This window comes from Nerophis lumbriciformis, linkage group LG17 (genome assembly GCF_033978685.3).
Source record: "Nerophis lumbriciformis linkage group LG17, RoL_Nlum_v2.1, whole genome shotgun sequence".
Taxonomy (NCBI): domain Eukaryota; kingdom Metazoa; phylum Chordata; class Actinopteri; order Syngnathiformes; family Syngnathidae; genus Nerophis; species Nerophis lumbriciformis.
Genome location: NC_084564.2, coordinates 13862469 through 13879156, shown reverse-complemented (window position 1 = coordinate 13879156; position 16688 = coordinate 13862469). Strand labels below are relative to the sequence as shown.

At 37.8% G+C, this 16688-nt stretch overlaps 1 protein-coding gene across 1 annotated transcript; it reads right to left on the bottom strand.

Moving 5' to 3' along the window:
- Positions 1-2145: 2145 nt before the first annotated feature.
- Positions 2146-11937, bottom strand: get1 (guided entry of tail-anchored proteins factor 1). The gene is made up of 5 exons (XM_061972569.2): positions 11565-11937; positions 11324-11489; positions 7537-7604; positions 7323-7437; positions 2146-2425 (listed from the first exon to the last, which is right to left on the bottom strand). The coding sequence occupies exons 1-5, from the start codon at positions 11652-11654 to the stop codon at positions 2352-2354; spliced, it is 513 nt and encodes a 170-aa protein (XP_061828553.1). The 5' UTR covers positions 11655-11937; the 3' UTR covers positions 2146-2351.
- Between the last annotated feature and the right edge of the window lie 4751 nt (positions 11938-16688).

The following is a 16688-nucleotide window of genomic DNA, read 5'->3' as shown; positions in this document are numbered from 1 at the left end:
TAAAAAAAAATAAACATAAAAAGTGGAAAAAAGAGCAAACATGTAGAATTTAATGAAACATTTTACAATATTGACACCAGTAACACAAAGCTACTTACTTAAAAACTGTTATTACTCAAAAAATAAGGCAATTACTTTGCATCAAATGCTCCATTTAAAAAAAATTTTTTGGGGAAAATATCACATGTTTTATGTTTTGCTATAAGAAGAAATGGGTTTCTTTAGGGCAGGGGTCGGCAACCCGCGGCTCTAGAGCCGCATGCGGCTCTTTAGCGCCGCCCTAGTGGCTCTCTGGAATTTTTCAAAAATGTATGAAAAATGGAAAAAGATGAGGGGGAAAAAAATATATTTTTTGTTTTAATATGGTTTCTGTAGGAAGACAAACATGACACAAACCTCCCTAATTGTTATAAAGCACACTGTTTATATTAAACATACTTCACTAACTCAAGTATTTGGCGAGCGCCGTTTTGTCCTACTAATTTTGGCGGTCCTTGAACTCACCGTAGTTTGTTTACATGTATAACTTTCTCCGACTTTCGAGGGCGTGTTTTATGCCACTTCTTTTTCTGTCTCATTTTGTCCACCAATTTTTTAACGTTGTGCATGAATGCACAAAGGTGAGTTTTGTTGATGTTATTGACTTGTGTGGAGTGCTAAACAGACATATTTGGTCACTGCAAGACTGCAAGCTAATCGATGCTAACATGCTATTTAGGCTAGCTATATGTACATATTGCATCATTATGCCTAATTTGTAGCTATATTTGAGGTCATTTAGTTTCCTTTAAGTCATCTCAATTCAATGTATATCTCATGACACACTATCTGTATGTAATATGGCTTTTAATTTGTTGCGGCTTCGGACAGTTTTGTTTTTGTATTTTTGGTCCAATATGGCTCTTTCAACATTTTGGGTTGCCGACCCCTGCTTTAGGGGGTGAATGGCATAAAACATAAAGGAAACAATACAAATGTATGGCAACCGATTGATCTGAAGTTGATCTATAGATATTTAGGTGTTTAAAGTAAAAAAGAAAAATTATATGACTTATTTTTAACAATTTAATGAGCTGAACCTTTCTGGGTGCCCGGGACCTTTAACATTTGTGAAAAATTGAGGGGAGCCCTATTGGTTACAATATATATTATATTGGTTTTGAAAATGGAAAAATATAAAGGTGGTCCGCGCATGCTTTCATTTTTGAGTGTGTGGCCATCAGTGGAAAAAGTTTGGACACCCCTGGTTTAGTTCATACACATAAAACAGTGTGGGTTCACAAATAAAAGTGTAAGTTGTGACATGGTAAAACTTTAAAATACCACTACTAAATATATGTAGACATTAAATACAATGACCATCCATCCATCTATCCATTTTCTACCGCTTATTCCCTTCAGGGTCGCGGGGGTGCTGGAGCCTATCTCAGCTACAATCGGGCGGAAGGCGAGGTACACCTTGGACAAGTCGCCACCTCATCGCAGGGCCAACACAGATAGACAGACAACATTCACACTCACATTCACACACTAGGGCCAATTTAGTGTTGCCAATCAACCTATCCCCAGGTGCATGTCTTTGGAAGTGGGAGGAAGCCGGAGTACCCGGAGGGAACCCACGCAGTAACAGGGAGAACATGCAAACTCCGCACAGAAAGATCCCGAGCCCGGGATTGAACTCAGGACTTCTCAGGACCTTCGTATTGTGAGGAATACGCACGAACCCCTCTGCCACACATTGTACAAAATTAAATCAGGGGTGTCTTTTTCCACCGCCTATTAAAAAAACAAAGATACATTTTGTACATTAAAGATGATAAAACTAGTCTAATGTAGATCTATATATGCCACCTGGAAAAAAATCCACATCATAACTGATATGGACAGTAACAAACATGTGTGTCCTAACTAATATTTATCTCATCAATTCATTTTTAAAATATGCTGAGGCTCAATAGAAAAAAAAGATGTGGGCTGAAAATGTATCAAGTCTGCACCTTTAACACCACTAGTTTAACTTTTGGTTTATTATTTCTAAATATAACTGCAGTTTTACAATATATGCTTGTCATAATAGTTGACATATTTCATATTAACTGAAATTAATATGTAAAAACAAAGTCTGTTGTTTTTCCAAATGTTTTATTAAAAAAACAGTTTTTAGACATTCACAACCTTATTCATCTAAAATAAATAGACAACATAATAAATTATCAATAAAAAATACCTCCACGTCACTCAATACTTGTGTCACAAAGCCAGACAGACAATACTGAAATGGGCCCAATGATGGAATATGTATTTCAACAACACAAGTTGTAAGGAACTTTTAATGTTGCAGCTCAGTTTTTTTAACTGAATGCTTGGAGAGCCAGCGTAACGACTTTGTTGCACACTACCAACCAGCATGTGATCCCCACTCCACCTGGAAGAATAGAAAAGCTCTGAGAGTAAATTCTGGATTATTTTTGCTCAGCGGATGCAAGATAGATGGAATGTAATCTTTTCATAGGGCTGCACAATTCTACAAATAAAAATGTGGACCCAATATGAGATCATGAGTTTCTGAAATTATTTTTTTTTCATCATATAAAGGCATCCCAGTGAGGTTAAAAAAAAAAAAAAAAAGAAGCTTGCTTTGGAAGACATTTCATTCCTACATAGAAATTCTGTAAAAATGCAAAAAAAAAAACTTATGAATAGTATTAATTTAATTAATATTATTAATTAATATTAGATTCTATAAACCAAAAGCCACACTTATTTTTTATGACTGTATCACATCATCAGTAGTTCATTGTTTTTGTTGAGAAAATATCTTCACCATATCAATATAGGCCATTCCAAAATGTACAATATCCATTGTTTATTTTTTTTGTTAAATGATTTGTTTGGTTTGAGAAGATATCCTCACTCCATCACTGTAAGGCATTTTATAAATACATGAGATATGATGGATATATTTGGTAACAAATATTGTAATAGTAAAAACTCAAAGATGTTGTTCAAATAGTGAGTCAATTAGTACAAGTCGTGAATTTAAGATTGTATTCATGGTATCTACTACAAGTTTTTTTGTTCAATCATAACATTAATCTTTTAATTACATCTAATCTTAATTTCATGATTATACCGTATAGCGCTTTTTAGGCAACTTTGGCCATGCAGCACTAGATCTAGTCCAGGTTAATGGGTTTTTACTATTGTCAATCATGATTAAAATCCTGACAAGTATAAATTATATTCATTGTATTTCTGTAACACTGATAAATTTGACAAAAAGAGTGTCAAAGGCCCCGTTTACACTGCACACCAAATCTTAGACTTACGACAAACTTTAATGATCCACAAGGGAAATTGTTCCACACAGTAACTCAGTTACAAAGGATGCAAAGGATAAGGATGGAAAGGATAATGCACTCAAGGGCACAAAAAGAGGGCGAAAACAAAAGGTTTTAAGTTGACTAAAAATGTACGAAATCTGATCTTTTTGCCTTCAAGTGACACAGATTTGAATTATTCGGCCAGTCTAAACGCTCCAAAGTACAGTACAGGCCAAAAGTTTGGACACATCTTCTCATCCAATGTGTTTTCATGACTATTTACATTGTAGATTGTCACTGAAGGCATCAAAACTATGAATGAACACATGTGGAGTTATGTACTTAACAAAAAAAGGTGAAATAACTGAAAACATGTTTTGTATTCTAGTTTCTTCAAAATAGCCACCCTTTGCTCTGATTACTGCGTCGCACACTCTCGGCATTCTCTCGATGAGCTTCAAGAGGTAGTCACCTGAAATGGTTTTCGAGAGAACGCCAAGTGTGCAAAGCAGTAATCAGAGCAAAGTGTGGCTATTTTGAAGAAACTAGAATATGAGATAGCGACTTGTACCCTGCCTTCCGCCTGAATGCAGCTGAGATAGGCTCCAGCAACCCGCCGCGACCCCAAAAGGGACAAGCGGTAGAAAATGGATGGATGGATGGATAGAATATAAAACATGTTTTCAGTTATTTCACCTTTTTTTATTGAGTACTGGTACATAACTCCATGTGTTCATTCATAGTTTTGATGCCTTCAGTGACAATATACAATGTAAATAGTTATGAAAATAAAGAAAACACATTGAATGAGTATAAGGTGTGTCCAAACTTTTGGCCTGTACTGTACATCAAATCTGATCTCTTGGCATCAGATTCAGACCACATAGTAGTCCTGAATCCGGGTGGAATCTGATCTTTTCAAATGTGACTTCAGTCTAAGCGCAATGCGACCTGAATGTGATTTTTGTCGTCAGCTTTGGGTGAGCTAAGTCACTTGTGTGCGCCGAAAAGACACAGTCGTCAGAGGAAATGGATATTTCATCACAACATCAGGTTTCGGTTTCTATTTAAGACGACCACATTTTCGACGCATTGCTTGTCAATAGTGCGCAAATAATAGGCTATATGTAATATTTTAATATATATTTTGATTCCAAAAAAGTAGCGATTGTTGAAGGACCGTAATCGACACTGTGGCGCAGCATTTGCTTACATGCGAGTTGAAAAATAAAGCTCCTGTAGACCCACCCTGATGATGTCCGTGTCTCCTCTACTTAACAGCCATAAAAAGATTACAACCCTCCAAAATATATTACACTAGATACATCCATTTGTAACATTATATTACTTTTATTTACCTTCACGTAAAAAAAACACTCATTTTTAAGGTGTTGCGACTTATTTTATTTTGTAGTACTAGCGACTTCCTCCCGGTCAACTTCCTTAGTTTTCACTTTATCGAAATGTGCATGTAAGTGACGTCAAAGCCACATTGGGGCCTGTGCGCGTTTACACTAGAGAGTTTGATCAAAATCACATTTTACTTGCAGTGTAAACAGTCAGCTGGAAAAAATCTCAGCTAAAAAAAATCTGATTTGGGCAACTTTGTCCTGCAATGTAAACGTAGTCAAAAATAGTGCAAACAGCTAAAGTTTAACATTTAAAAGTAAACAGTTGCAGTCCCTTATACGGGTGGAGAAGGGCTTTTTCGGTAATGTATTTACGACCAGGCAAGCAGCGAAATCTCACATTCTCCACCACTAAAAGCTGTTGATCATACAATGCTCTGAATTTGATTACCGTAGTTTATTGCAATTGCCGACTCCCTGTTGGGATTCTTGTGAAAACTGAAATTTCCGCTGGAATGAATCTGTTAGAGTTTGTTGTGGTTGTTACCTTCATTGTGTGCGTCTGCATGGTGGGCTTTCAAGTGCTTCATCAAGTTGCTTGAATTCAAATTTGCGTTGGTAGCGCAGTCTGCCATTGGTGCAAAATTAGCGGACTTTTTGGCTTGTGTGTGCTCTATTTAGGTCATAAACCAAAGATTCCTTACAAAATACATATTAGTATGGTGTCTCAGATTTAGTTACAAGTACTCACCATACCAATACTAGGGATGTCCCGATCCAGGTTTTTGCACTTCCGATCCGATACCGATATTGTTTTTGCATTTCCGATCCGATACCGATACTGACCGATACCGATACTGACCGATACTGGCCTTTCCGAGCATGTATTAAAGTTTTAAGTTATTTAGCCTACTTAGTTGTCAGAATCATGTTGAAAAGGGTTTTAGTACTCTTGCTAACAACTAGCCAGCTGAATTAGGGGAGTTTGAATAATACACAATGGTTGGTAACAAGAAATTGACCTGTTTATTCAAGGATAAACACAAAATAGACAAAATTATACATGACAAACAGAAATGGCATCATTGAACTAGGGCTGGGCGATATGGCCTTTTTTTAATATTGCGATATTTTAAGGCCATATTGCGATACACAATATATATCTCGATATTTTGCCTTAGCCTTGAATGAACACTTGATGCATATAATCACAGCAGTATGATGATTCTATGTGTTTTGATTGATTGATTGAGACTTTTATTAGTAGGTTGCACAGTGAAGTACATATTCCGTACAATTGACCACTAAATGGTAACACCCCAATAAGTTTTTCAACTTGTTTAAGTCGGGGTCCACTTAAATTGATTCATGATACAGATATATACTATCAGATATATACTATCATCATAATACAGTCATCACACAAGATAATCACATTGAATTATTTACATTATTTATAATCCAGGGTGTGGAGGGGGGCGCCGGATGTAAGTGTCAAAAAGACAGCCAAAAGAGTTTGATATGAGAATAAATCTAAAGTTAAAATATAGGGTAGAAATGCACCCATTTGCAGGAAATGTAGTCTTGATTATCAAAATTTTCTTTCAAGGCTTGCATGTCTACGTTAAAACATTCTTCTTCATACTGCATTAATATACCGGTATGCTACTTTTAAACTTTCATGCAGAGAAGGAAATCACAACTAAAAAAATCACTAATTTTTTCATACGGTGTTGAAGTGGACATTTTTGCCTCAGCATTTTGATGGTGTGGGCGTGTGGCACCGAATGGAGATAAGCGTCTCGACAGACGTCACAATATTTGAACAATGATGACGAAAACTGTTTTCTCTGTCGTGTCGGTGTGTTGAAAATTGTCATGCGCTTATTTTTTTATTTGATTTTGTGCGTGGCATAGATTTGCTATGCGCAGAGGACGCTTAAACAGTGCGCAATTGCACAGGCGAGCACCTTAGAGGCAGCGTTGCTCGCACGGCTGCGCTAGCATCACAGCTAGCGTTAGCCATGCTGCTACCTCTCTGCTCGGGGAGGACGTATACGTATGTGACGTATGACGTGACAGTATGTGACGTGACAGTATGTGACATGTGTAAGAAGGTGCGCTGCTGTCTGTGAGAGGGAGACACAGGAAAGAGTGAGAAGAGCCTGTCGTGTAATGCCAGCAGCTAAAAGCAACTGCGTGAGAATTCACAGACCTGTGGATGTGTTGAAGGTGTGCTGGAAAATGCGGAACGGAAATTACGGAGCAGCAGAAAAGTGCAATGTATTATTTAAATCGGTGCGTTGGAAAACACGGACCGGAGTTTTTTTTTAACTGGATCTGGATCGGCATTTTCCCATGCCTTGCCGATACGCAATTTTTGGCAAATATCGGCAGCCGATTCGATCCAAATATCGGATCGGGACATCCCTAACCAATACCTCTAAAAAATTCTGTATCGGCATCGGTACATCCCTATATTTTAGTGATTATTTGGCGTACTACTAGATGCAGCCCCTATACCACTACATTTAGAAATTTACTGGTAATTCCGGTAAATAGCGGACGTCTGGGATCCCCGCATATAGTAGTGATCTACAGTAGATATAAATCACGGTTTGAAACACAAATGCGAACAGGGGATAGTTACCGGTGACTCCAGTTGGGAAAGCAACAAGGCGTTCCACGGGGGCAATCCATTTACTGGGAACCACTGTCACCGGGTCAGAGTAATACTTCCATATCAAAGATATCATCAATGCAGCCTGTACACACAGATACAAAAATACTCACTATGCAGGCATTTAAGACAAAAAAAAAATGTGAATATGTTATGAAAACTGAATACCTCGGCATTGACCTACCTGCAGTATATAAAACACAATGCTGACAACCCATTTCATTTTGGCTTGTTGTCCAGTCCTGGATTTCACTGTGAACACGAGGAATCATAATTCCATAAATTATTGTTTTTGTAAGACAAGAATGTAGGTACAGTATGTGACAATCGGCCGCTGACCTACTTATCAAGGTGGTTTGCAATGTGTGTCATTATTTTCTGTGTGTGTGGGGGGGTGTATTTTTGGAGTAATTGAAGAGCGTGATGATTTGTATGCATATATGTCCTTATAGTCCTGAAATATGAATTCAATCTGAGCATTGAAATATATTTTTTGAGTAAACTAAAACTGTCTGTCTGAGGCCGCCGTCATGAAAATCCACGAAAATGGTGTATAATATAATCGAGCAAAACTCCACGATGGCCAGATAGTGTCATACTAATGCACATTTATTCGCTGTGAAAAGCGTTTTTTTCCATTGCCGCCGCTAAATTAAATAACAATAAATTAAAGAGGTTTATTTTACATTGAGTGATTTTCTTTGGGTGACTGAACTAATCCATTTGCTTTTTAGTTCATGCATTTATGACAGATAATAAAAAAAAATATCATGTTTTGAAGTTAATTTTCCAATATATAAGTCAGACATTTCTCTATTGCAGTGATTGTCAAACTGTGGTACAGATCGCCATCTAGTTGTACGCAAAAAACAAAAAAAATCACTAAAATATTGTAACGACGTGACTCGAGCCGTTATTAAAAGGTTTATCAGTCTTCAGTGTGTTTCTGTTTCAGGAAGCAGTCACTTAAGTACATCACAGTTTTATTTAACTTTTAAGTACATTTTCATGTAATCTTTAAAAACTGTATTTTGATATTTTAGTACAATGTTTAACTTACATGTGCATTTTTTATTTGATTCATTATCTAAGTACAACGTTTTATTTTCCTATATTCAAACACAGTTTTACTGTTAAAACTGTGTAATGTTCCAGTGTTCAAAATATAAAATACACTTGTTGAATAAAAGCTTTGGTTCGTTCTTAATGAATACTTGGGCCTACTACGCTACTGTATTGTAACGTTTTGAGGTGGTAAAAGGTTGAGGACCACAGCTCTATTGTCGTCATAGATAATTCAAGACAAAAAAACAAAAACTAAAACATGTGTAGCTCCCTTGTTATTTGGCTCATCACAATGTTTCAAGAACCATTGGAAATATTTTCCAAAGTCTTGTCAATGGTATCAATTGCTTATGGATCATTTGCATTTTACTTCTCTTGTTGCCTTATTTGTGTTTGACTTTATTAAATGGATTTATATTATTATTTGGTGCAGCCCGGCCATAGCAGGAGGGGATAGAGAGAAAAAAAGGAAGACAGAGGGGGAAATTGTGGGGACAAGAGGGGAATAAGACCGAGAGACGACGACAACAACAACAACAACAACAGCAAACACAACAATAACAACAACAATAGAACAACATCAGCAAATAGGATATGTACAAATATGATGGTAAAAGTGATAGCAAATAAGAAGTTTGTTTGTTTCCATTGATAATGTTTGTCATAAAGTATTATGAACTTGTTTAAGAAATGTTCATATGCTTCATCAACCTCATTTTCATTGTACACATTGTCCAAATTGTGCTTTTCTAGCCCATTTTTGAAAGCAATTATCCTCTTCTCTGTGCAGTCTTCAAAATGTATTTTTGTCTTCCAGGTTCTTCTTGTAGTTTCCATCATATATTGGGAAAACTGGCAGATGATCACTAACGTCGGTTATAAGTAGACCACTTGTACTGTTAATATCAAAATCATTGGTAAAATTTAGGGGTGTAACGGTACGTGTATTTGTATTGAACCGTTTCGGTACGGGGGTTCCGGTTCGGTTCGGAGGTGTACCGAACGAGTTTCCACATGGACATATTAAGTAGCGTAACACACGTTGTGTAAACAATGCACACCGAGGCACAACACACGGCATGCTAGCAGCTAATGGGCTAGGATAGACTGACCACATGTCCTCTTTTCACCGGACATGTCCTCTTTTGCGGAGTTGTCAGGGTGGAGTTTCTTAAATGCCTCAAATGTCCGGCATTTTGAGTTAGGGTTGTGTGTATTTTCAATGTACGTTCAGGGTTAAGAAGGGGTTAAAAACACAACAAATTGTGCCCGCAGCAGCATTCGTGAGGGAGGGGCAGAGACAGAGAGAGCGAGAGAGTTATGATAAACGTGCATGCGTCGCCAGGCTCTGCTTTTTAACCATAGATATATCAGATTTAATTTTTTATTATCTATAGCAGGGGTGTCAAAAGTGTGCCCCGGAGGCCATTTGCGGCCCACGGCACATTCTTAAAATACTATAAAAATAAACAAAAACATAACAAAGTATATATAAAAAAGCTTAAAGGTTAAATGTAATTTAGAAAAAGTTGCAATGTTGACTAATACAACAAAGCTGTTTTTTTTTCCTTTCAAACTGTCATTGCTCAAAACATAATATTGAATCAAAATCAATGTTATTATGAATTATTGACCTATGCAAGATTCCGATTACTTCACATCAAATATTCCACTAAGAAAAATATTTTTGGTGGAAGATTTTGCAAATTTGGTAAATAAATAACCCCAAAATTTATATTTTGTTGTTTTCTTACTGTACCGAAAATGAACTGAACCGTGACCTCTAAACCGAGGTACGTACCGAACCGAAATGTTTGTGTACCGTTACACCCCTAGTAAAATTATTATCAATAAGCGTGGCACAGTGTCCTGTTTGACGGATTGAGACTTTTATTAGTAGGTTGCACAGTGAAGTACATATTCCGTACAATTGACCACTAAATGGTAACACCCAAATAAGATTTTCAACTTGTTTAAGTCGGGGTCCACATGATACAGATATATACTATCAGACATATACTTTCATCATAATACAGTCATCACACAAGATAATCATCAGGGTATATACATTGAATTATTAACATTATTTACAATCCGGGGTGTGGAGGGGGGGTGGGGGGGGGGGGGCGTGGGGTTAGGTTTGGTTGTTATCATCATTTCAGTCATCAACAATTGAGAACAGAGAAAGAGAGAGAGAGATCAAGAAGGCATAAGAAAAAGTATCTACATTTGATTATTTACCTTTGATTAAACAGTCCGGGGAGGGTGTTAGTTTAGGGTTGAAGTTGCCTGGAGGTGTACTTTTATTGCGGTTTTGAAGGATAGAGATGCCCTTTCTTTTATACTTGTTGGGAGCGCATTCCACATTGATGTGGCATAGAAAGAGAATGAGTTAAGACCTTTGTTAGATCGGAAACTGGATTTAACGTGGTTAGTGGGGCTCCCCCTGATGTTGTGGTTATGGCAGTCATTTACGTTAAGGAAGTAGGTTGACATGTACTTCGGTATCAGGGAGGTGTAGCGGATTTTATAGACTAGTGCAAGTTGTTTTACTCTGTCCTCCACCCTGAGCCAGCCCACTTTGGAGAAGTGGGTAGGAGTGATTCTGCTTGGCTTTGTGATTTTAGGATTTAAACTGATGATGTTATATTATAGACTTTTTTTTTTTTGCTTGTTAGGGTTCAATAAGTCAATATTAAAGTCACCACATAAAAAAAAATATTTTTTGATGTTAATATATGTTTGATGAAACGTGATTATATGCATATGTATGTTTGTACAGTGAATGTATATCATTTAGATGTAGATTATTTACATTTTAAATGCTTTGTCACGTACCTACATATGTTACCGTTTTAATAAGGCACGAATGCCCACATTCACAGCAGCTTGCTTTGTCTTCTTACCATGTGTTTTAAGCTTATCAGTCATTTGGTTGATCTTGCGATCCAATCGTGCATACCGAGCGAACTGATCCATCATGCTAATGGACGACTGCTCCTTCTTCATCGCCTGGATTTCAGCCCTCATTTCGGTCTCCTGCTCGGCATCTTTCTGGACCGTCTTACAGAGCTTCGGCAGACACACAACACGCTAACTCGGGAACACGGGTGATAACAGAGAATGTACGTGTACACATATACTTACAAATGAGGAAATACTCGGCAAGAGTGTTTTCATCAGATTACAGAGAAAAACCGAGCATAAAACGAGAAACCAGGCGTAACCAGCCGCCATGTTGTTTTCCTCTTCTTCGTTGGTTCTTCTTTGTCTGACTCAGAACCAATACACATACTGCCACCCACCGGATGTTAGATCACTGCCGGCTACAAATACGTATTTTATTCAAAGTGGTTTTCGTTCGTATGTTTTGAAATGTTTGTGGTTGTCTATATATTCCTCTCGTATGGTAGAATGCAAACCACACCGACTGGGAGGAGGAAGACCTCAAAAAGACCACAGAATTCAAAATGGTGACTGGCATGTCGTCCTGTCCACACAGGTAAGTTGCTATGGTTCAAAAAGATGTTGCCTCCTGCTCTAAGCCAATCACTGTAAAAAAGAAGGCGGGACTTAATCCATCCTGTCATATGATAGGCTGAGGCGTAAATCATGTTGAATGGGAGGACCAATCAGGTTTTATCTAGCTGTGGTAGTGCTCCGACGCTTATTTGAAGTTGCAGGCAGAGTGTTTTGGAGGTAAATGCCTTCAAGGTGTGGTGTGTTCTGACTTACCCAAGTGTCGAAGGCTCTCAACCAGTAACCAGAAATGGGAAAAAAGAAGGTATGTAGCTTCTAAATGCAGTCCGGAGTATTTAAATCCCGTCGTTTCGTCTGCATGAGCTATTTAAACAGATTGGCGTAATGTATACTTCCGCCTCGTCGACGACACGCTAGTGCTGGCGCCTTTTTTTCTTTTTTTTTTATTATTGGATTTCGCGTGACCTTGTGTGGTTTCATGTGATTTTTAAATGCTGAACTTTGTCAAAGAAAACCCGAAAATAGTCTTGCCAGGAGGGAGACAAAGGGGTGTAACCTTCTTCAGTCGAAGCACAGGTTGCCATTCGAAGGAAAGAGTGTCCGTGAACGTCTCATTTACTCCTCTCGCCTGCATGCGTGTACTTGAATGCACCTTCGAGTGCAACCATGATGTTTATTTTTGAATATATCGTTATTATTTACAAACACTTCGACTGGAGGGGGGAAAATGCAAATGCGTGGCACATTCGTTGTCCTTTTTAGTCGGAGCGCAATGGCGGTCTGTAAGAAGACACGCCTTCTCCCGTTTTTTTTTTTTTTTTACACCGAACAAACAAAGCCTGTACAGTCATGTCGTTTTTTTGTCCTTACAATTTTATCTGCGTGGTTTTGATCTGTTCCTTTTGCGTGGGTGTGCCATATTGATGGTGGCGGGTACTCTTCTCGGTTTAAAACCACCAATCGTGCTAAACACATGCACCCAAGAATGCCCCCGCCCCCATTGCATAATATCGTTATGTCTTCAGGGTTAGGAGTGTTTGTTGTTCCTGTTCTGAGATGTTCTTAATGCTTCTTTCTCTTTCTTATAGAATACAGAGGCTGCTGCAGATGTAAGCCCAGTGGTTAGTATTGAAAATTAATTAACTAAACTATAGAAATGTGGAGTTTTTGCAACAAGTTTAGGTGAATCCTGCAAATGGCATTAACAATTGCATAACAAATATTCATATTAAATACATTTTATGTTAATTTTCCTATTAGGGATGTGTTTTATTGCCAATCCCATCTGACTGACACGATTTATTTTTGGTCCAAGCAAGCGGCTAACTATGCGTCTCCATACACTGTGTCGAGCCACTCCCCTAAATTAATAATTATCACCCCCATTACAGGAAATAAACTGCATTTTCTAGTTTGAGTAGCGTTATTCAAAGATTCAAGGAGCTTTATTTGTCGTACTTGCACATATCTTACTGGAGGACAAGGCTAAACATGTTACACACCGAGAGCACGCCAGGAGCAGGCAGGCTAATAGCTAAGCTAGCTTTAAACAACACCAATAAAAAGCTGCTCAGAAACATTTAAGAAGTCCAGATGGGAACGGTGTTACAGAAGAAAGTAAGTAACAACAAGTATATTGTTGTGTAGAGTGTAGAGCAGTGTTTCTTAACCATAAGGCTGTGAGGGCTGCCAAAAATGGGTTTCTCAGCTGTGGGATAGGCTCCAGCACCCCCGTGACCTTGGGAGGGACAAGTGGCAGAAAATGGATGGGTTCCTATGTGCTGCAAGCAGTACTTGATTGTAATACACTTTTCCACCACTTGTGGCAGTCATGACAATATCAAACAAACAGAAAAAGCCTGGAGCTAAAGTCAGATGTTCCTTAGCCACAAAAAAATGACTAAAGTGGTGAAACTGTTTACATTTGCACTTTAATTTTATTGACAGTTAACATATATTTATTACTAATTTAGTCAATTTTAGCACCGCATAATTGTCTGTAAAATAAATTTTTCATCAGTTATTTACAAGTCTCTTCTTATGCAGTATAGTATTTATTTCTCTAATTAGCCTGACCAAAGCCTAAGGTTTATGTGTTAAATGAATATCAATCCCTGTGATTAACACATGGTTTTATATCTTTTGATAAGGTTGTAAACTGTAAGTAGGTTAGATATAATTATTGAATATTATTAAAATCAGTGGTAAGATTACTGATTTAGTGTTGGTGTTTGAGTGGTCCCCATGTCAAAAAGGTTGATTTTGGGAAGAATAATATTACAACAACTGCTGGTGTGTCAGCGTTGTTGCCGTCAGTACATGACAAGTAAGAGGTGGGCGAATCGATCCGAGAATTTGTATTTTAAATACCAGAGGTGATATCAATATGTAATCGATACTAGAGTGATTAAGATAGATATTTATTTTCTCAATTTTGTTGTTGGGTTTTGTCAATGTTTACAAACTCGGAAACAATTATTCGACCACAGGAGGACCCAGAGGGCAAAAATAAAAGCATTTAAATGAGTAGGAGAATTTAATTTGGTTATTGTGTACTATTGTCTTTATTCCGGTTAGGCTTTTAATCCTATTAATTGTGTCGGAGTGCACATAGCTACTGTGGCGTATAGATCAGTCAATCCATAATTTTATTAGTGTGGTTATCAATCACGGTTTTTCTAACATTTTAATTTCATACGGAAATATTAAAAGTTGGGGGTTTTACCACGGTTATCATTATTATCGTTACATCCCTACAGCCAAGTAGTGCACTCCATTTTGAACCCCAGTTACTTCCACATGATCTGTTTATTTATATCTGCACCTTATTGCTCTTTTATCCTGCACTTCAACAAAATTTTGTTCTTGTCTGTACTGTAAAGTTCAAATTTGACTGAAAATAAAAGGAAGTCTAAGTCCAATAATAAATGTCATTCTTAATCATAGATACAGTTTAATCTCAAATTAGGCCTTATCTGTAAGACCCAAATCATTTGCAAAAAGGCGCAATGTTCACTTAAATATTTTTGATCGTGTGGTCCAAGCATAAAAAGTTACTTTTTTTGTGATGAACTAATAAAATACAGTTGCGTAGAACCAGGGACGGCATGGCGCAGTGGGAGAATGGCCGTGCGCGACCCGAGGGTCCCTGGTTCAATCCCCACCTAGTACCAACCTCGTCATGTCCGTTGTGTCCTGAGCAAGACACTTCACCCTTGCTCCTGATGGATGCTGGTTAGCGCCTTGCATGGCAGCTCCCTCCATCAGTGTGTGAATGGGTAAATGTGGAAGTAGTGTCAAAGCGCTTTGAGTACCTTGAAGGTAGAAAAGCGCTATACAAGTACAACCCATTTATCATTTAACCGGGATTGACCTACAAATTAAGTATTTTATGATGTAATTGCTTTTAACATTTTGTCATTAACAAGCAATGTTCTCCTACAGCTAAGGCGAAAGTCTCAACGGTTGTCGGATGTAAGTACCTCCCGTTCCTAGGTTTTCCTCTTTTATATTATTCTGTTGGTTTTGATGTAATAATACAAAATGTTTTTGTGTGTAGCTGAAAGAGACACAACTGCCAGAACCAGAGCCAACAAAGAAGGTAAGTGGACTGTACAGTATATCGGGAAAGTAATCACAACGCTTCACTTTTTATACATTTTATGTCACAGCCTCATTCCTGAATGGAATAAATAAATTTGTCCTCAAAATTCTACATACAATACCACATAATGACAATGATTTTTCTTTTTTTAATACATTTAAATAAATAAAAATCACATATACATAAGTATTCACAGCATTTGCTCAATACTTTGTTGATGCACCTTTGGTAGCAATTACAGCCTTAAGTATTTTTGAGTATGATGTAAAAGCTTGGCACCTCTATCTATAAGCAGTTTTGTCCATTCCTCTATCAGATTGGATGGGAAGTGTAGGTTTTCATCCAGGATGTCTCTGTACATTGCTGCATTTATCTTCTAGTCAGGGAGGTGACCAATAACCCGATGGTCACTCTGTCAGAGCTACATTATTGTGGAGCGAGGAAAACCTTCCAGAAAGACAACCATCTCTGAAGCAATCCACCAATCAGGCCTGTATGGCAGAATGGCCAGATGGAAGCCATTTCTTAGCAAAAAGTTGGCCAAATTGCACCTGAAAGACTCTGAGACCCTGAGAAACAAAATCCTCTGGTCTGATGAGACACAGATTTAACTCTTTGGCGTGAATGCCAGGCGTCATGTTTGGAGGAAACCAGGCACTGCTCATCACCAGGCCAATACCATCCCTACAGTGAAGCCTGGTGGTGGTAGCATCATGCTGTGGGGATGGTTTTCAGCGGCAAGGACAGGCAGACTAGTTAAGATAGAGGGAAAAATGAGACAGTACAGAGACATTCTGGATGAAAACCAACGCATCACAAAAGTGGAGGTTATTTGAAAAAAAATGGTTCTGATAGGAAGGTACCTGTGTAGCATTTGTAAACATGGCGATGAAAGTCAATCGAGCAATAATAAGAAAGTAGAACATCAGAGACACATCAGTGTCAAATGAAGCCAAAACGCCACAAACACCTGCACAACTTTACAGGAATCGATTGACCCCTTCCCAAAAGGAAAGTATTGTGGGAAAACTAGTTCCATTTGCGATATTTACTAGCAAAATTGGACTGTTAAACACATTTCTCTAGTGTAATGGCAGCAGTACAACGAATAAAATGTTGTCATTCCCTTACATTATTTTGAACCTATTTTATTTATTCCAATAATATCAGGTCAGGTACTCATTGTA

Bases quoted from the DNA above. Each gene is read 5' to 3' on its own strand.
- get1 (XM_061972569.2), bottom strand. From the start codon at position 11,654: ATGGCGGCTGGTTACGCCTGGTTTCTCGTTTTATGCTCGGTTTTTCTC. The intron at 7,605-11,323 runs GTAAGAAGACAA...TCGTGTTCACAG, and splicing joins TGATAAGCTTAAAACACATG to TGAAATCCAGGACTGGACAA. The intron at 2,426-7,322 runs GTAACTATCCCC...CTATTCTTCCAG, and splicing joins TTTCCCAACTGGAGTCACCG to GTGGAGTGGGGATCACATGC.